Below are 17,954 nucleotides of genomic sequence, written 5' to 3' on the forward strand. Positions count from 1 at the left end.
TACTTACACTCGAATAGCATTGTGGTAATACCGCAAGCAAATTATGCTATGAGCACCGTAACTTTTTGATATGATAGTGCATGAGTGGTTATCTTGATATACAGTTATAATATATCCAGGTCACAAGAAAAGTTCTTTTGTAGAAGAAAACTCGACACATTGAAATCTCGTAATTGAATTGCAACTTCGCTTCGTCTTAGACTCTTAACCGGTTTAGTGTTCATATGTACAAAACTACTCATAAATTATAATGTGCACATCAAATAAAGGGGTTAAACTTGTTATTTAACGTCCAATTAAAATGCTCATATACAAAATAATGCATTAGACGATTACATAAACATACTAAAACATGACATGTTATTTTCATATTATACGGGTTAATAAAAAACGCAAACTATATATTGACCGTATTAAACGGCTTGACATGATTACGACACAAACACGATTAGGGTCATCCCAAACTTGTTTATTTTCTGTTGTTAGGTCCAATTAAAGTCCAAACCCGGCAACCCGCACCCAAACAAAACGAACTCCGATTAGAAAAGGGTAAAACCCCGAAAATGCAGTGAAATCCCTCTAGCATGCTCTGCGCCTCACTGCCTCTAAAACCCTTCACTAAACCCTTCACCAACAGAGCCTTCTTCTCCACTGCGGCGGCACTTTTAAGGCAATGCAAGTCTCTACAGGAAGCCAAGCTCCTACACCAGCGTATCCTGGTCCAAGGCGGCCTCGCACACGCCGCCACCGACCTCATTGCCGCCTACGTCGCCTGCAATGCTCCCTCACAAGCCCTGGGGTTGCTCCAACGCCTTGTGCCGTGCCCGTGGACTGTTTTCTGGTGGAATGTGCTTATACGGACCGCCGTGGGTTCTGGATTACTTCATGACGTGCTTAATCTCTACCATCGGATGCAAATGCTTGGGTGGCGGCCTGACCATTATACTTACCCCTTTGTTCTCAAGGCTTGCGGCGAGCTTCGGTCCTTCTGGCGAGGATCGTCGGTTCATGCCTCTGTGTTCGCAAATGGGTTTGAGTCAAATGTGTTTGTTTGCAATGCGTTGGTTGCTATGTATGGCCGCTGCGGTGCATTGGACGATGCCCGTAAGGTGTTCGATGAATTGTCTGAAAGGGGGATTGGGGACGCTGTGTCGTGGAATTCGATTGTGGCGGCTTATGTTCAAAGTGGGGATTCGAGTAATGTGCTTAAAATGTTTGATCGGATGATGGGTGATTTTAGTGTGCGCCCAGATGCTGTTAGTATAGTTAATGTTCTTCCTGCTTGTGCTTCGGATGGTAAGCCGATGTGGGGTAAGCAGATTCATGGTTATGCTATTAGAAATGGTTTATTTGAAGATGTTTTTGTGGGTAATGCCGTGGTTGATATGTATGCTAAGTGTGAGATGATGGAAGAGGCACGCAAGGTATTTGATAGGATGAAGGTAAAGGATGTCGTTTCGTGGAATGCAATGGTTACCGGGTATTCTCAGATTGGTAAATATGAGGATGCCATTGGTTTGTTTGAGAAGATGGGGGAGGAAAATATTGAGTTGAACGTTGTCACTTGGAGTGCTGTGATTGCAGGGTATGCTCAGAGGGGACATGGTTACGAAGCGCTGGATGTTTTTCGGCAAATGCAGGCTTGTAGCTCCAAGCCAAACATTGTTACTCTTGTGTCTCTTCTTTCAGGGTGTGCCTCTGCAGGAGCATTGATTCAAGGAAAAGAAACCCATTGTTATGCAATAAAATGGATCCTGGATTTAGAAGGAAATGACCCTGGAAATGATATGATGGTAATTAATGGTCTGATTGACATGTATACCAAATGCAAGAGTCCCAAAGTTGCTCGAATGATGTTTGATAATATTGAACCAAAGACAAGGAATGTGGCGACTTGGACTGTGATGATCGGTGGGTATGCACAGCATGGGGAAGCTAATGAAGCATTAGAACTATTGTATCAGATGCTGAGAAAGGATTGCTCTCTAAAGCCAAATTCTTTTACTATATCTTGTGCCCTGATGGCCTGTGCTCGTCTGGGGGCACTGAGGTCGGGTAAACAAATTCATGCTTTTATAGTACGCAATCAGTGTGATTCTGGGAAGCTGTTTGTGGCCAATTGCCTCGTTGATATGTATTCAAAATCCGGAGACATTGATGCTGCTAGAGTTGTGTTTGATTACATGCAACAAAGAAATGCTGTTTCTTGGACTTCACTCATGACGGGCTATGGAATGCACGGTCGTGGTGAAGAAGCCCTACAAGTTTTTGGTGGGATGATGGGTGTGGGGCTGGTGCCTGATGGTGTAACTTTTGTTGTTGTCCTGTATGCTTGCAGCCATTCTGGAATGGTCGATGAAGGAACAAGATACTTCAACAGCATGAGCCAGGATTTTGGGATTGTTCCTGGGGCAGAACACTATGCTTGTATGGTTGACCTCTTGGGTCGTGCTGGTCACTTGGACGACGCGTTGAAGATGATCAAAGACATGCCTATGCAACCAACCCCAATTGTATGGGTGGCCTTGCTCAGTGCGTGCAGGACGCATGGAAATGTTGAACTAGGTGAATATGCTGCACAGCGGTTATCAGAGATTGAGTCAGAGAATGATGGATCATATACATTGCTTTCGAACATATACGCCAATGCCAGACGTTGGAAAGACGTGGCCAAAATCCGGTCGTTAATGAGAAATACTGGCATCAAGAAGAGGCCCGGTTGCAGTTGGGTGCAAGGTAAGAAAGGCAACGCAACATTCTTTGTGGGCGATAGGACTCATCCAATGTCTCAAGAAGTATATGAGAAACTTGCAGAATTGATCGAACGCATCAAAGACATGGGATACGTTGCCGAGACAAGCTTTGCGCTTCACGACGTCGATGATGAGGAGAAAGGAGACCTTCTTTTCGAGCATAGCGAGAAGTTGGCTCTGGCCTACGCAATCCTAACTACGCCGGCAGGCCAACCTATCCGGATCACCAAGAACTTACGCGTCTGCGGTGATTGCCACAATGCCATTACCTACGTCTCCATGATTGTGGAGCATGAAATCATATTGAGAGACTCAAGTCGATTTCATCATTTCAAGAAAGGATCCTGCTCCTGCCGAGGCTATTGGTGACGAACAAAGTGTGCGCTCATTTGTTTCTTATTTTAAGTATTATTATGTAACGATTAATGCATTAGATGTAAGGTTTACGGGAGATGACATGGGGGCTACATTTAGCCAAAGCATTGGAGATGGCTTAATACCACTTGTTGAGACCCACATCTTTCATACTCTTCCTAAATTGCACCTATTGCACATATATTGTCTTCAGTTTCACCACCTCTATCTACCGGCCAATTGAGCCGTCATCTTTCTATATGTGCAACACCTCCAACTATGATGATATCTCAAGCCACACTATTGGCTCTAATCCCACTTTTTGGGGTCCGCATTCTCTTTACTCTTCTTCAATTGCACCTATATTGTCCTCAATTTCACGAATGAAGATCCTCTTTGTGAGGATCTATGAGATCTTTTAATCGTGTTTATTCATCGTATATTGTGCGGTCATAAATCATATTAAAATTTTTATTTAAAATTGAATACAAATAGTACCTAATGAAAACTGACTGCGCGATTTACGATGAACGGACATGATTAAAGAATTCCCTGGATCCTCGTAAAGAGGATCCAGAAAGGATCCTCATTCCAATTTCCCCACATAAGTTCATACAAAGTGTAATTAATGCCCATAAACCTACTCAACTGAAAAGTTTTATCTTGAAAAGTATCGGTGTACTTTAGAGAGAACTACCACTTGATATACCCTTAACATTCATTCGGATGTGAGATAATTGTACATATTCCACACTTTCTAACCGGGAACTTTGACGAAAAATCACATTTTTACACTAAAAAGTCAATCCTGGTATTATTCACTTTACCCTTTATTTTGTTCTTATCGTTAAAACTCAAAATTTTTAAGCCTTATTCATTAGTTTTCATTTCTTAACCATCATCAATCTCTATTACTCTCACACAAAGTGCACGAAGTTGAGGGAATTTCAAATCACCATGAGGACGAAGTTACGCAATTCCCCATGATAAGTTTTAACTTTCACTAGATGCCATGGCAGGCGAGTAAACTTGATTTAGACAAGGCACGAGGGTGTCTTCACGATTGGTTGCAATGGAGAGGTCGAGCGATATACGGTATGTGTGCGTCTGTCGGCACAACTTTATGTTGCGTCTCCACAAAAACAACAAATGAAAATGATTAGTCGGACGATTAGTCTAACATGGCTATAATCCATCATTAAAAGCTAATATGTCATGTTTTTGTTTTGTTGTGATTCGGAACTGATTTTTTGCAAAAGCTATTAATCATGAAATAATTGAAGATATCTTAATTAGATTCTTGAAAGGAAGATATATTCATTTAACTTTTTCTAAAGCCTTGAAGCTAGCTAAAAGGGGTAGGGGGCCACGGACAATATTTCATGAATAAGTCATCTAACATGCTCGAAATAATAGTAATCTAAAGTTATTGACGTGACGTGGATTACGACATTTCATCATATCAGTAGTGCACATGATTCACAAATTAAAATTTATTTAAAATATATATCGTCTTGTACAAAAAAAAAAAAAAAAAAAGAGGATAAGAATATACCAACACAATTTCCGTCCCAAATTTGGTACAAATTTCCTCCCATAAAATTATTCTTGAAACTAATAGAGCTCCTTACCACTGCAATATACTTCCTCTGTTAGTCTACATGATCTCTTGTTTTTTTTTTCTTCAATAAACGATATTATCAATACAAAGGGGGAGGAAATAAGCTTATCCTTACAATGGGATAACAACAATATGGTTAAATTCGTCTTTGGCGATGATCGAACCTAAGACCATTCACTTATAAGTGAAAAAAATATCACTAGAATGTAAAGATCTCTTCTTTAAAGCTATAGATGTGCATTTGCAAGGCTGCTAAATGCTGCTAATACGTTTCAATCTTTTTTTTTTTCTTGAGAAAAATATAGAATTTTATTAAATGGAAACACAACCTAATACAAGTTACAACAAACAACTTAATAAAATTAGGGGACAACCCAAGAAGCCCATTCAACAATTAGACAAAAATATAAAAGGAAAATCATAACCCTAATCCGTATCAAGTAGAATGATGCTACCCCCGCAACCACTTCGCCGGCAGCCACAAGAGGAACCACTCTAAGATTCGTTAAATTCGACAAAGGTATCGCAACATTGAACATTTCAACCCGCAACAAAGAAGTATCCCAACCAAATTTTGTCACCAAAATTGCCGCACCGGAGAAGAGCCACCAGATTTTTATGAAAAAAAATTAAAAAACGAAGGGGATGAGGCTGAGGGGGCATCTAAAACACCCTCGATTTGGGCAAAGTCGCAGCATGCTTGACCTCGATTTTTTAGCATACCAGTTGTGTGCGAAGCCGTGAAGGGATACAGATCTGAAGGCCAAAACAAGTGACACGCAATTGGCTTTAAGCAAAGGTTGAGGAAGGGATGGAATGTGATAAGGAGGAGGAAAATGAACAAGATGGAAGAGGATGGGCATTGGGGGTTGAAGGAGGGTGGTTGTAAGATGGGGATTAGGGTTGACAAAGGGTAAAATATGGTGAAAAACACCGGAAAACGTCGAAGAACGCTGAAAATAAAAGTCGTGACCTCACTATCTGACAAACATAGGCAACGCAAGGGTAAGACACAAACATAATTACTAGAGAGGAGAAGGAAAAAGAGGACGAGCAAAGGGGTTGCTGCCCACCCCAACCAAAAGGAGTCGGCGGCAAAGAGAGCGGGGTTTTAGGGGGTTCTGTGCGAGAGAGAAAGGGGGGAAGCGGCTAGGGTTCTTTTTGCGGTAATGTTAATTGTTTTGTCTTTGTTGATGCATTTTTCAATCTTTTGATTCCGCTTCGTTGGGGAATAAGGGTCTTCCGATTAGTCGTGGAATAAGGGATTCACACTTACTTTTTCTGGACTAGTTTACATGTAGGGCATCTCTTAAACAAACTTGAAATCTCTTGTATTTTGGTCTCAATTGGTGTGAAAACTGACCTAATTAGCCCTACCGAAGTTTACCTTCATTATGAAATGCATACGGTTGGTTGCAATGTGCAAATAAGTAAGAAAAGGAGGAAAACAAAATGAGATGAAGGCCAAACACTTCCAAATAACAAAAAGGAAAGAAAATAAAAGGCTAAAGCTATAATTCAAGTAATGGGGATTAGGAGGAGGACTAATTAGTGCCTACAGAGTAGAGAGGTGGTACTACTGGGTTGTGAGAGAAGATGCATTGCCAGTAGATGCAGAAGTAGAAGAAGATGAAAGGTTTTTGTGGTTATGCATCCACACTTTGAACACCTGTCTGGTTACCCCTACACTCCTACAGAACGTCTCTATCTCATCCTCTAGATCTTTTCTCAGCAGCTTCCACCCCAACTTCTCAGCAAACGCCAGCATCTTCTCCTTCTGCTCCGCTGTGAACTTCGTCCTGAACCGCTTCTTCTCGCTGCTCATCCTCTCTCCGCTGTCCGGTGACCCACCTCCGCCGGCATTGTAGTCAATGAGTTGGTCTTGTGTTGTTATGATATTTTCGGCGGGATCTCGACCTCGGCTGCTGCAGCTCATGATGACATGGTGTTGAAGATGACCTGATCTACCGCCTCCTGCAGCTTGAGATGACGTGGCTGCGTAAGTGACTCTGCGGTGGAAGTTGCGGTGGCACCCACAAGCGGCGCATTGTAAGCCGCCTGGAGATGCGTGGTCAACTGTGAACTCGCCGCAGCCATCTGTAGCGTAGCTGCCGAGGCTGGCTGCATGGTTTCTCAAGCACTCTCTGTATACATCGTTTGTGTTCGGATCATGATCTCCTTCCATCCCCTTCTCTCTTTCTCTTTTCCTCTCTCCTCTCTCTGTGTTAGATATTTGCAATTACAGTATATATAAAACACAGTGGTTTCCAATGTGGTACTATTTGGTTGGCTTATTTACACAACTGCCCATGTTGGCCGTAACTGTTGAAGAATAGAATTTTACATATTACAGCTCAATATTAATTTTTTGTGATAAAATTTCAAAAAAAAAAAAAAAAATTCTGGCAGAACCAAAAGGTAGTTCAGCTTCCATTCCAAAAATTATTCATTTGACCTTGCTTTTTCATTGGATTGTTATAAGGGGGCTCGTAGCTTAGATTTGTGCCAAGGTTTAAGACGAAAAGGAAATAGGATCTTGATTTAAACGTCGTCTGTTAATCAGTTTTTTAGAAATTGAATATGTTGATTTAATTAGTATTAGAAAATAACTATGACGACCACTTGTGATAACAGCTACCCTATTACGCACGCTGTTAACATATCGGTGTGATAATATTATTGCAATTAGTAATACACAATAACTATGACTACCACTTTTTAAATTTTGTATCCTCTAACATGTATCAAATTGAAAGAAAAAAATACAGAAAACAGAAAAGAACGAGCATAATTAAGGGACCTGAGCGATAATATATGTATGGGGAGATTTCGCGGTGGCATTTGGACACAACAATAAAATCAATAAGCATTACCTATGCAGTTGTATGGCAGCTGATTGATATGTCCAAAATTTCAGCAAGATACAGAGAAGATTTAGCCATGCTAATATGTCCACAAGCTAGTCAGCCAATGCAACCAATTATCACTTTATATCACGCTCCATCGCCTAACTGATATAGCTAGCTAGGGTAACAAAATTTACCCTAAAAGCTCGAGAATGTTTAAGGTTAAGGGTGAACATGCATGTGGCTTTTTTTTATAAAAAATGTGGCTTTTTTTAGAAACAAACTATGTTTATTTCTTAAACAAATAATGATTAAAGATCCAAATTATTTTACACATGGCATGACAAATTTGTAAATTTAGTAAAAACAAGGGTTAACCGTAACGGAAGACTGCGAATATAAACCGGAGTGAATTTCTCGAAAGTTACTCCTAGAAGTGTTGTCTTGGTTCATGAACACAACACACATTTAAATACATTTTGGAGAATATTATTGATCGATCATGCAATGCAAAGTCAAGGTCGTCCAACTCAGGGAGTTATGGGCGAGGGATGGTTGGTGGAACATGGTTGTTCTTTTAATTTGGAGTAAGATTATATATAGTTCAGATGATGGAAGGTGCACATTAAGAATAAAACTTTGCATATTAGTGTTTTAGTGTTTGATTTGAGCTCATGACGCATCGTTTCGAAAAGAATGACAACGCACATCAAACTCGCTGCTTTACTGTAATATGTCGGCTTTTCGGCCAAATTTCATTGTTTACAATGTTTTATTAGGATTTAAGTTTTGAGGACGTTTTTATTAACTAATCTAAGATTGCTTTAGGAACAAACTAATCAAGCAGAAATGAAGAGAGATGAAGGGAAGAATTACACTTTGATTTATTTGTAATGGATATTTTGATGATTACAATATGAAGGACTAAATGGTTATATATACTTATATAGAAACCATTGATAATCCACAATGACAAGATTACCCTCTAACAACCTTACTCCATTACAAGATTACCCTTCTTAACAAACTCAATCCTTAACTACCTTTGTAACTAACTTGACTTATATTTGCTTGCCACATGTCATTGGTTAATAGTTTTTAGTGTTTTATTAATTGTTTAATTCTATTCTTATTTGGATAATTTCTAGAGAGCATTTAAAGTTATGAGACATTACAAATAGGAATATTTAGGCGAATTGTCATTTTGTAAATTTTGAGATTTCTCATACTTTCAAATGGATTCCAATTTTCTTCTTGATTTTTTCTTTTCTCGTTGTGTCACAAGATGAATGGACAAAAGCAACCTAGCCAGGAAGCAGTTACAAACATATATATGCAATAAGCTAGCAAACTGCTTCAGGTCATGAGTTGAGGAGGGACCCGTGAAGCAGAAATGGTATATGTTTAATCCAATAATTCACGTTGGGAAAGTAGAACGAAAGTGGGGGCACTCCTCATGTTTTGTAGTTTTGCATCAATAGGTAAGAAAAACTATGTCACTTCTGCATGAACGACAACATTGCAATCAGTAGCTACGATTTTGTTTTCTTCTTCAGTTTGACTAATATATCTAATTAGGGTTACGTACAAATTTCCGTTAACTACTTAATTAAAAGATCAGATTGCACGCATGATGCAAATTCTACCAAAGCAATGATACAATTTGCTGCCAATGAGGAAGGAAGGTCCTGATCATCCTCTAAATAACCACAATCTGAAAAGCTATTCAGAAAACCATCTACTAATTCTCCAGTCCACATGCAGCCAAGCAAATGAAGCCTAAAGCCATCATCTCATACTGCCACACAACGAATATATGTCTGGAATCAGATAAATGTATGTGTTTTTTCATGCTAACTCTGCATTATATATCCACCACATATACATTTGTATATAACATATATTCCACATCAATATTATTACGTGACATTCACTGGAGGGTATGAGAAAAAGCCAATAATCATATGCCGTGCATATATCAATGGCCCTTGTGATTGATTAAGAAAACAAAATTAATTATATAAAAAGCAGATGCTGATCAGGATATATGCACAGTGTGTTTCAAATGAGAGATTCTTCAAATAAATGTATTTGAGAGACGGGTAATGTTAGGGAGACCAATGTGTAGACCAAATTTTGTAAATCATATAACATGGTTGTTGATGATTGTATTAGTATTATTTAAGTGTTGATTAACATGCTTATATTCTATTGGTGACACATCACATGATTTTGCAAATTTGGTCTACCTAACATAATTCTTTGAGAGACACTTTTGGAGTGTCCACTCCACATTACTTTCTAGGGAACTTTAACGAAAAGCACCCGATACTGTTCACTTTAACGAAAAACCACATTTTTACACAAAAAAGTCAATCCTGGTACTATTCACTTTACCCTTTATTTTGTCCTTATCATTAAAACTCAACATTTTCAAACCATTTTCATTAGTTTTCATTACTTTCTATGAACCAAAACCGTTCTAGTTTTTAGGTTTCTTTAGATATCAACTTTATAAAAAATCATCCAAATTGAAAACCATATGACTATCGAATTAAATGATGGTTATTCAGTGTATATTAGAAACACCCTATTCGTCTGTTGTTTTCATTGTAATTAGATTTTTAATGGTTGGAATTGTTTTATGTTTTGCAAAATTAATTTATAAATGATGTTTAAAATATATATGGTTAGAATTGTTTAAAAAAATTAAGAAATAGGCCTCAAAACGTAACTTATTTTAAAATCCTTAATGAGATAAAAGGCGGTGTATAATAACACGTATAGTGCCAAGCATATATAGAGAATTGGGTTGGACGAGTAAGATATGGTGCTCAGTACGGTGTGAGCTGGATAAGAGTGGTTGTGGGAGACATATAGGTATATTATATTTCATGATGTGAAGTTAGGTGGGGAATGGGTGGCAACGGTTTCCTGTTCACGGTTCACTCTAAAGCCCTGTCTTGATGTGTATCGTGTGGTGTGGGGAATAATGTCTTCGGCTTTTGGCTTTTAGCTTTTTGCTTTTGGCTTTGGCCTTTTGCTGGAAGCATTTCCTTTGTTTTCTTTTATCCACTTTCATTGTCAAGTCGCTGTACAAGCTGGCATATATATATGGCTCTAGATGACATGCAAGACAAATGCCTGGAGCTGGCTGAAAGTCTGCAACTCCTGCCATACATGGCTGCTTGATTACCATTGTTTAACTCTAACAACCATTATTAAGGAAATGATAAACATTTGTCTCTACCGTACATACACACGTACTACGTATATATAGGTATGTGTTGCAATTTATTAAGCTAATGTTTAATTCCATGCTGTAGTCCCACTATAACTAAATTTTCTGTAGTTACTTCTGTAAATATTGAGAAATTCTCTAAATACATTTAACTTGGTGGCAGAATCTCTACTATGATATCATTGTCAGCCATCACAATGCAAACTGGTTTACTATCTCCATTTTTGGACAAAAACGGTGCGTTTTTATATAAAGATAACAACATTTCTGTATTCCACCCTTGCGTTCGTGTCCTGAGGTCCTCATCTTATAATTAATTAGCTCGCACACAATTATATGCAAGTACGTGGTCAAAATGTTACAAGTTCATGAACCAGACAATCTTTGAGTTAATTAATTGACTTGATTAAAAACTGATACAACAAGTATTTTATGATCAGTGGAGTTCTATAAGGTAAACATGTGCTTTAGGTAGACATCTTATCTTATATATATAGAATAATTAACAATAACATAATTAGTACAAATGAATAGGCTGCGTTTCCTGAATGTTACATTGCACTTGATCAATATACGCAAGCCTTATAACATGCATGTAATAATCTGTCGTGAGATATGCAGACAACGATTAAACTGGTTTTATAATGTTCCATGCATCACCCATTCGTAGTATATTTCATAAGTACCTTTCCTTATTGCATGTGCTACCTTCCAGTTTCGATCAAGGCTTCAACAACCACTATATATATTAGTTATTATCAACTATGTTAATTACAATGGCAACCGTAATTTAAGTAGGAGGTTTCTTTGGGAAGCTGTGGTTCAACTCCAAAATCAATTGATCAACTTTACATACGTCTTTGGAAGGTTTTTTTATTTTTTATAACTTTCTAATACTAGGGACAATTCTTTAGATCGTCAAACACACTCTTTCATGTGTGCAGAATATCCAAGCTTAAGACCTTGACAATTTAACAAGACAACGTGAAGCACATGTGTTACTGTATGTAGGAGAATCTGGTTAGGATTCTAAGTCATGTTGGGTTAGATTTTTTGTATTCCCTATGGACTTAAGTTGCTTGTACGCCAAGTCACTACTATGTTATAATACCATGAAAAAAGTTTAAGCGAAAAGTTATAGGAGAATGACTCAACTCTTATAAGCCTTCCCGGGTAATTAACTTTCCGATGTGGAGCAACTCTTCGTATCGCCACACTTCCAACTTTGATTTGGGTACAATGGTGCTTAAGGTGAACGATGGGCCTTTTTCTGTTGATGGGCAGGCATTTGTGGGCTTGGATTGCATTGAAAGTGGACTTTCATAGATTAGTGCGTTTTATGCTACTTTTAAATACCGCTGTGGCCTTGCACTAGTCAATGAAATGTGAGGTCCATAAAGTTGAAAGGTAAATCACACACTAATTTGTAGCTTTTTAGGTGCTTTGGTAGAACTTTATTTGTCGTCAGAAGCTGTCACTGCATTCTAGCAATGACGTTGTATTTAATGTGTGTAAATAACATTGTTATAAATTAAATTAATATTTATGACATTGCCTATGCAATTGCATTGCATATGTGGTCAATATGCCTTTGTTTTTTGGTTTCGGTCATATCCCGTACATATATATTAGTCATATACATCACATAACAATACAACAAAATATGAAAGAGGATTCTTTTTTCTCTTAATCTCTCTCATTTCTTTCTTTTCTACTTGAATGATTACGATCAAGTCTTATACTAATATTTTAATAGAAATGATAAGCCAAAAAATAAAATATGAAAAGAAAAAAAGAAAAAAAATGAGAATAAGAAGGAAAAAAGTCTTACTCCACAAAATATACACACAAGGCAGTCTCCAAGCTGCGGTTAAATTTCCAAGCCAAAGAAAAAGTCATCTTTCTCATTTGAAAAGCGTTGAATGCATGGTCTCTGTATATTTGGAAAAATGCTGTGCTTTTTCTTTCTCTGCACGCACTGCTATATGGCTCTGATTCTGAGGAATGCGAGTGAGAGAGTGTATGTATGTGATATAATTAATGAATGGAGTTTGTTTGCGTCTGTGTGTTTGAAGACGTTGTGAAGGACTTTTGAATTTGTCATTAACACACCCGTCCTTACAACCGAGTCTGTGTGGGAACTGAAAACATGGCGCTGATCAATGCTCATGCCTTTTTCATTCGCATTTATATACGCACCAGGACAACCCTGCAGTCACAAAAAGAACTAGTCTTCTCTCTCTTTTCTCTGTATGATATGGATTTGGATCCTGAGCTAATGGAGAGGATCCTTCTGACCAGTTATCATGAATCGTAGGATAAAAATCCAACGGTTATAATTATTATAACTTTAAAAGGACTTCCATGTTTGTAGCCGTTGGATAAAAATCCAAAAGCTCATGATAACAAGTCAGGAGGATCCTCTCCCTTAGCTCAGGAGAGGATCCAAATCCGTATGATATAATGTTGACATCTAGATATAATAATATAAAAGTCCTTAGCTTATCAACTTCGGTCAGTACGGATTAGGATTTAAATGCTGGTCTGGTCAATGGTCATGGACTTGTGGTGGTGAAGACTGGAGAGCTCACCTCCATTATGAGAGATCTTCACATGGTCCAAACAGAAAATCTAACGCTCGGGTACTCACCACAAGTATATAAATGTTGAGGGATCCAAGATAAGTGAGAATATTAACAATAGATCATGATCAGTGTGAATTTTTTTTTGTCAAACAATAAATTTGTTAGATTAAAAAGCCGACGCAGTTCGTCAACATTCTTCTCTACTACTGTGATAGATGATCACTTGTGATCAATGTGAAAATTAACAACCTAATTATTGATGATATATATATTTATAGTAGAAATTTAACCTAGCTAGCTAGGATAACCGAGCCAGTGCACATCACCTTACCCATCCTTACCGCTTAGCTAACCTCGGTGGCTTAAAAAAAAATAAAAAAATAAAAAAACCAACAAACCTCAGTGTCTTAGACAAATAAATCAAGTTAATATATATATTCAACAAAACCATGCATCATATATATTTATGATCGATAGTGATCTTCATTTACGAAATAATTAATGAACAAACAACTCCATACAAATTGCAGGATCGGTACAGCACTCGTCTACTCATGAGCCTTATACCTAATTACAAGCTTGTAATATGATAGAACCTCAAAAGGAAATAGAGAAGAAAAAAAAAACATAAAAAAGGTTTACACATAGAGATGGAGGGTGGAAATGAGGAAACCTACTTATGCGTTGGCAGATTTTGCATGATGGGTTCGAGTACTAATATTCTTCTCTAATAGATGATCACCTTCAAATGCTATAGCCGAGGACATGTAACTCAAAACCAGACAATGTTGATTGGTTTTTGCTTCATGAGCGCCTTGAATAAACTGTTTATTGCACGCATGGCAAGTGATTTGGAGAATGGTGGAGTTCACTTTCTTGATGGCTTGCTCTTTCAAAGCGTGAGCCTTGTCCAACTCGGCCTGCGCTTGTTGCCTTATTCTCTTGGCATTTGCAAACTCCTTCTCCGCCAGTTCGATGTGGCGCCCGGCTTGCTGCCTCGCCTCTTCGGCGTAAGCCTTTTCCGCCATCGCAAGCCTTAACTGCTCTCGCGCTTCTTCTTTCAGCCTCAATACCCCAGCAGCCGTGGCGGCAAGTTTAGGTTTCTGATCATCGTCATCACGCTCGTGATGATTAGTAGTAGTGCTGCTGCTTTCCCTTTCCCTTTCCTTCATCTCGTTCTCCCTCGGGGAGTAATTTTGATTCGCGATCATAATGTTTGAATGTTGTTCAATATTTTTGTTCTGATGACTATGACCACCCCCGCCAAATTCGCATGAACCAATTGAGAGCTGCAGCTGAGTGGAATGGTTTTCTTCTCTCTTAGACGAAACAGAGACTTCGTTGATCGGAATATTAATATTCGATGTGGTTGCGAGCTGAAGATCCAAATTGTAATGTGCATTACTGCTATTCTTCTTGGACAGTGTAGCTTGATGATGATCAGCGTGAGCGGGAGGGTTTTTTAAGGTTAATTTGGTGTACTCGGTTGGACTTGGATGTGGTAGTACCGAATTATTAGATGGAGGCCAAGTGGAAGGAGCCCTGCTAAAATTGTTGTCACTGCAAGATGGACTAGGACTTGAAGCCGTTCGTGACAGGCATGCCCCCGGTTGAAGCGTTTGTGATTCCGGCCGCACACGATCCATGTTGCAAGCATCTTGGTGCTCTATGAAACTCTCAACCCTATTCATAAAAATAAATTTAAATATATCAAATAAACTTATAAGAAAAACTATGTATTCATCAAGTATGCGTATAATACGAAAATTGACATGCTATTGAACACAAGTAAATTCTACTTTGAATCTCATATATATTAAGATATATTAATAAGTTGATCATATTCTGATAATAATGGTTGAATATGGGTGCTGAAAACAAGGCATAAGGAAGATATATATAATCATGCTATACATGTAGGCATTATAAGGGAGAATTACCAAGAATGAAAGAATGACAAAGGAGGAACGAGTATCGAAATGGTAGCTAGAGGATCGAGGATATTTATATATTAATTAGGATAGGAATAAAAACATGTTAATTACTGCTGAAAAGCTAATCTTTATGGTATATTCCATGTCATACTTAATCAATACATAGCCGCTTTCGTCTTAGGATACTAAAAAACAATAACCAAGTTAAAAAAATAAATAAATAGGAGCAAAAACATATCCTGTCTAGTCTCTACATGTATGACCTAAACTGATTTGGGGAAATGTGTTTCGAGAAAAACAGTGGTTAAGATATACTTGATTTTCCAAGCTGGTTTTCCGTCAGTCAAGAGCACTCATCAGGGATCCGAACCTTTTTGCTATTTTGTTTACTTTTTCAAAGTCAAAACCAATTAACAAAAAGAGAGCTTGAAACGTTCGATATATATCATGATGCATTTGGAATGCCTTTGCCATCTGAAATCATGATCTTACATATGTACAACATTTATCATTTTCATAATTCAAAAGAAGAAAACTTGATACAGAAATTGGGATGTAGTCTAGTTAATTGTTTGTGTTAATAATATAATTATGTGTGTTTAAAGAAATAATACGAAATTTTGACTGCCGTTGGTATTTGGAAGAGTGGAGGGGGTTGTCGCTAATAGAAGGAAAACCACTTTTCCTTACCTAGAGAAAACACGGCCGCAGTCACAAGAATGTCCTCTGGTACCGCAGGTTTTGAGATGTGCCTTGTAATCTGATTGAACTGCATACCCTTTTGAGCACTTATCACAAACCCACTGTTTGTGGTTACTGTGCTTTCTCCTGAAGTGCTTTTTTATGCCGACGAGATCGCCGAGGGCGTGGCAGGGATCATGGTGCAGGCAGCTTGGTTCCGGGCACACAAAAACCCGCTTCTTCACGACCGGACTCTCTCGCTTCAGCAGCTTCCACGGCACCTTGTGCCGCCGCCGGTGCATCTGTAGGTTCTGGTCTCTCTGAAACCCTTGGTTGCAGATCTCGCAAATGTAACGATCCGATTCCAGCAAGGTTTTCGGCGAAAGTGACACCACCTCCGCATCTGGATCTATATCACACATAAGAACAAATTAATATAATATATATATAGATATATATATATATATATATATATAGCACATAAAAACACCATGTATATATATGTTGATGCAAACATCATTTTTTACATCGTCCAGCTGATACAGCCTAATCCTTTGTTTTACTTAAACAAAAAAAATATCGATCGCGCAGCTTAATTAAGCGTAAATTACACCAAGGAAAGAACTCTATCACTAATATATATATATATATATACCTGGAGTGCCTGCAGGTCTTCTCTTTCTTTTATTGGTGTGGCCATTTTCTAAGCAAGAAAAGGGATCAGAAGAAGGGACTGAGGAAGAAGAGTTATTGGCTAACATAGTGAATTAGAAACTCTGATCTCTTCTGCGTTAAAATGTTCTGTAATATAAGCTAACTAAGATGCAAAGCGATCTCTCTCTCTCTCCCTCTCTTTAATTAAAGTTTAATATATATGACTAAAAGTAATAATAATAAGAGGGTGGTGATATTTTGGGGAAGAGGTAGGGGAGAGAGAAAGAGATGAAGCTACAAAGGCTACAAGGGACATGAGGAGGAGGAAGAAAAAAGAAGCTCTTCCTTTTCTTTTCTTTCTTTTGGTTACCTCATGCTATCTATCAGCTTTCCTTTTATTTTATCTTTTCAACTCTCATCAGCTTTTCGAAACAATCAGCTTTCTCTCTTCTTTCCTCTTTCTTTCTATCTTTTCTTTCTTTCTTCCAACCCTCGGCTTCCTTTGTGGAGTCTCCTCCTTAATAACTCCTTCCAAAGGAAGGTGAGAGAGAGAAAGAGAGTGTTAGAAAGCCTATCACAAAGATCGAAACTCGATCCCACAAACAGTAATGGGCTCCATAGGGAAAAAAAAATCTCAACAAAGAAACAAAAAACACTCATATAATTCATTCACAGCGCACAGTAAATATTTTCCAAATCGATATGCATGCATTAATACATCCCAAAGCTCCAAATATACACGTAACCCTTCCTTGTCCACCTTTTTTTTATTATTATTTTGAGTGAACTTTTCCTATTTCCTCTAGGTGAGAGCTCTCTTGATATAATTATTAAGTTCTTTTTTATTTTTTTTTGGTTTTTTTCTTTCGAACAATTGATAATCAATATTAATTCATCTAAATTAAAAAGACATGGATTATAATTTGAGTGTTGAGAGAATACATTGCTATAATCAAATTGGCTAAGCCTATTTTGTGATTTAGTTTGCATTATATAACTTTCTCTTGTACCGACTTAAGTTTGCATTAAATAACTTTCTTTTTTCATTGGCCGAAGTACCCTTTCTTCTTGATGTACACACACTCAATTTATTAATTTTGAAGCAGCTTTTGTAAAGGTATTGCTGAGGATGTGATGTCCCATCAAGGGCATACTAGTCAATGAAATCATAATTCTCTATGCAAGATACTTAATCTTTGGTAAACTGAGAGCATCAGCAAAATAGTGAATTGGAAATTGGCAGCATTGGCTTTTTTGGATCAATTTGGCATTTTTCCGGGCTTTA

The 17,954-nt window shown here is 37.9% G+C and overlaps 3 protein-coding genes across 3 annotated transcripts; 1 reads left to right on the forward strand and 2 right to left on the reverse strand.

The window, feature by feature from the left end:
- Window positions 1–505: 505 nt before the first annotated feature.
- On the forward strand, window positions 506–3,329 carry LOC103438272 (pentatricopeptide repeat-containing protein At5g16860). Its single transcript, XM_008376811.4, has one exon. It carries the CDS (start codon window positions 585–587, stop codon window positions 3,120–3,122), a length of 2,538 nt encoding a protein of 845 aa, XP_008375033.3. The 5' UTR covers window positions 506–584; the 3' UTR covers window positions 3,123–3,329.
- Window positions 3,330–6,304: 2,975 nt separating this feature from the next.
- Window positions 6,305–6,913, reverse strand: LOC103438329 (zinc-finger homeodomain protein 11-like). Its single transcript, XM_008376877.4, has one exon. It carries the CDS (start codon window positions 6,911–6,913, stop codon window positions 6,305–6,307), a length of 609 nt encoding a protein of 202 aa, XP_008375099.1.
- Window positions 6,914–13,837: 6,924 nt separating this feature from the next.
- LOC103438273 (protein SHOOT GRAVITROPISM 5-like) lies at window positions 13,838–16,777 on the reverse strand. The gene is made up of 3 exons (NM_001294063.1): window positions 16,671–16,777; window positions 16,025–16,424; window positions 13,838–15,083 (listed from the first exon to the last, which is right to left on the reverse strand). Exons 1-3 carry the CDS (start codon window positions 16,774–16,776, stop codon window positions 14,078–14,080), a joined length of 1,512 nt encoding a protein of 503 aa, NP_001280992.1. The 5' UTR covers window position 16,777; the 3' UTR covers window positions 13,838–14,077.
- Window positions 16,778–17,954: the final 1,177 nt, after the last annotated feature.

Source organism: Malus domestica, chromosome 06 (genome assembly GCF_042453785.1).
Source record: "Malus domestica chromosome 06, GDT2T_hap1".
Classification (NCBI taxonomy): domain Eukaryota; kingdom Viridiplantae; phylum Streptophyta; class Magnoliopsida; order Rosales; family Rosaceae; genus Malus; species Malus domestica.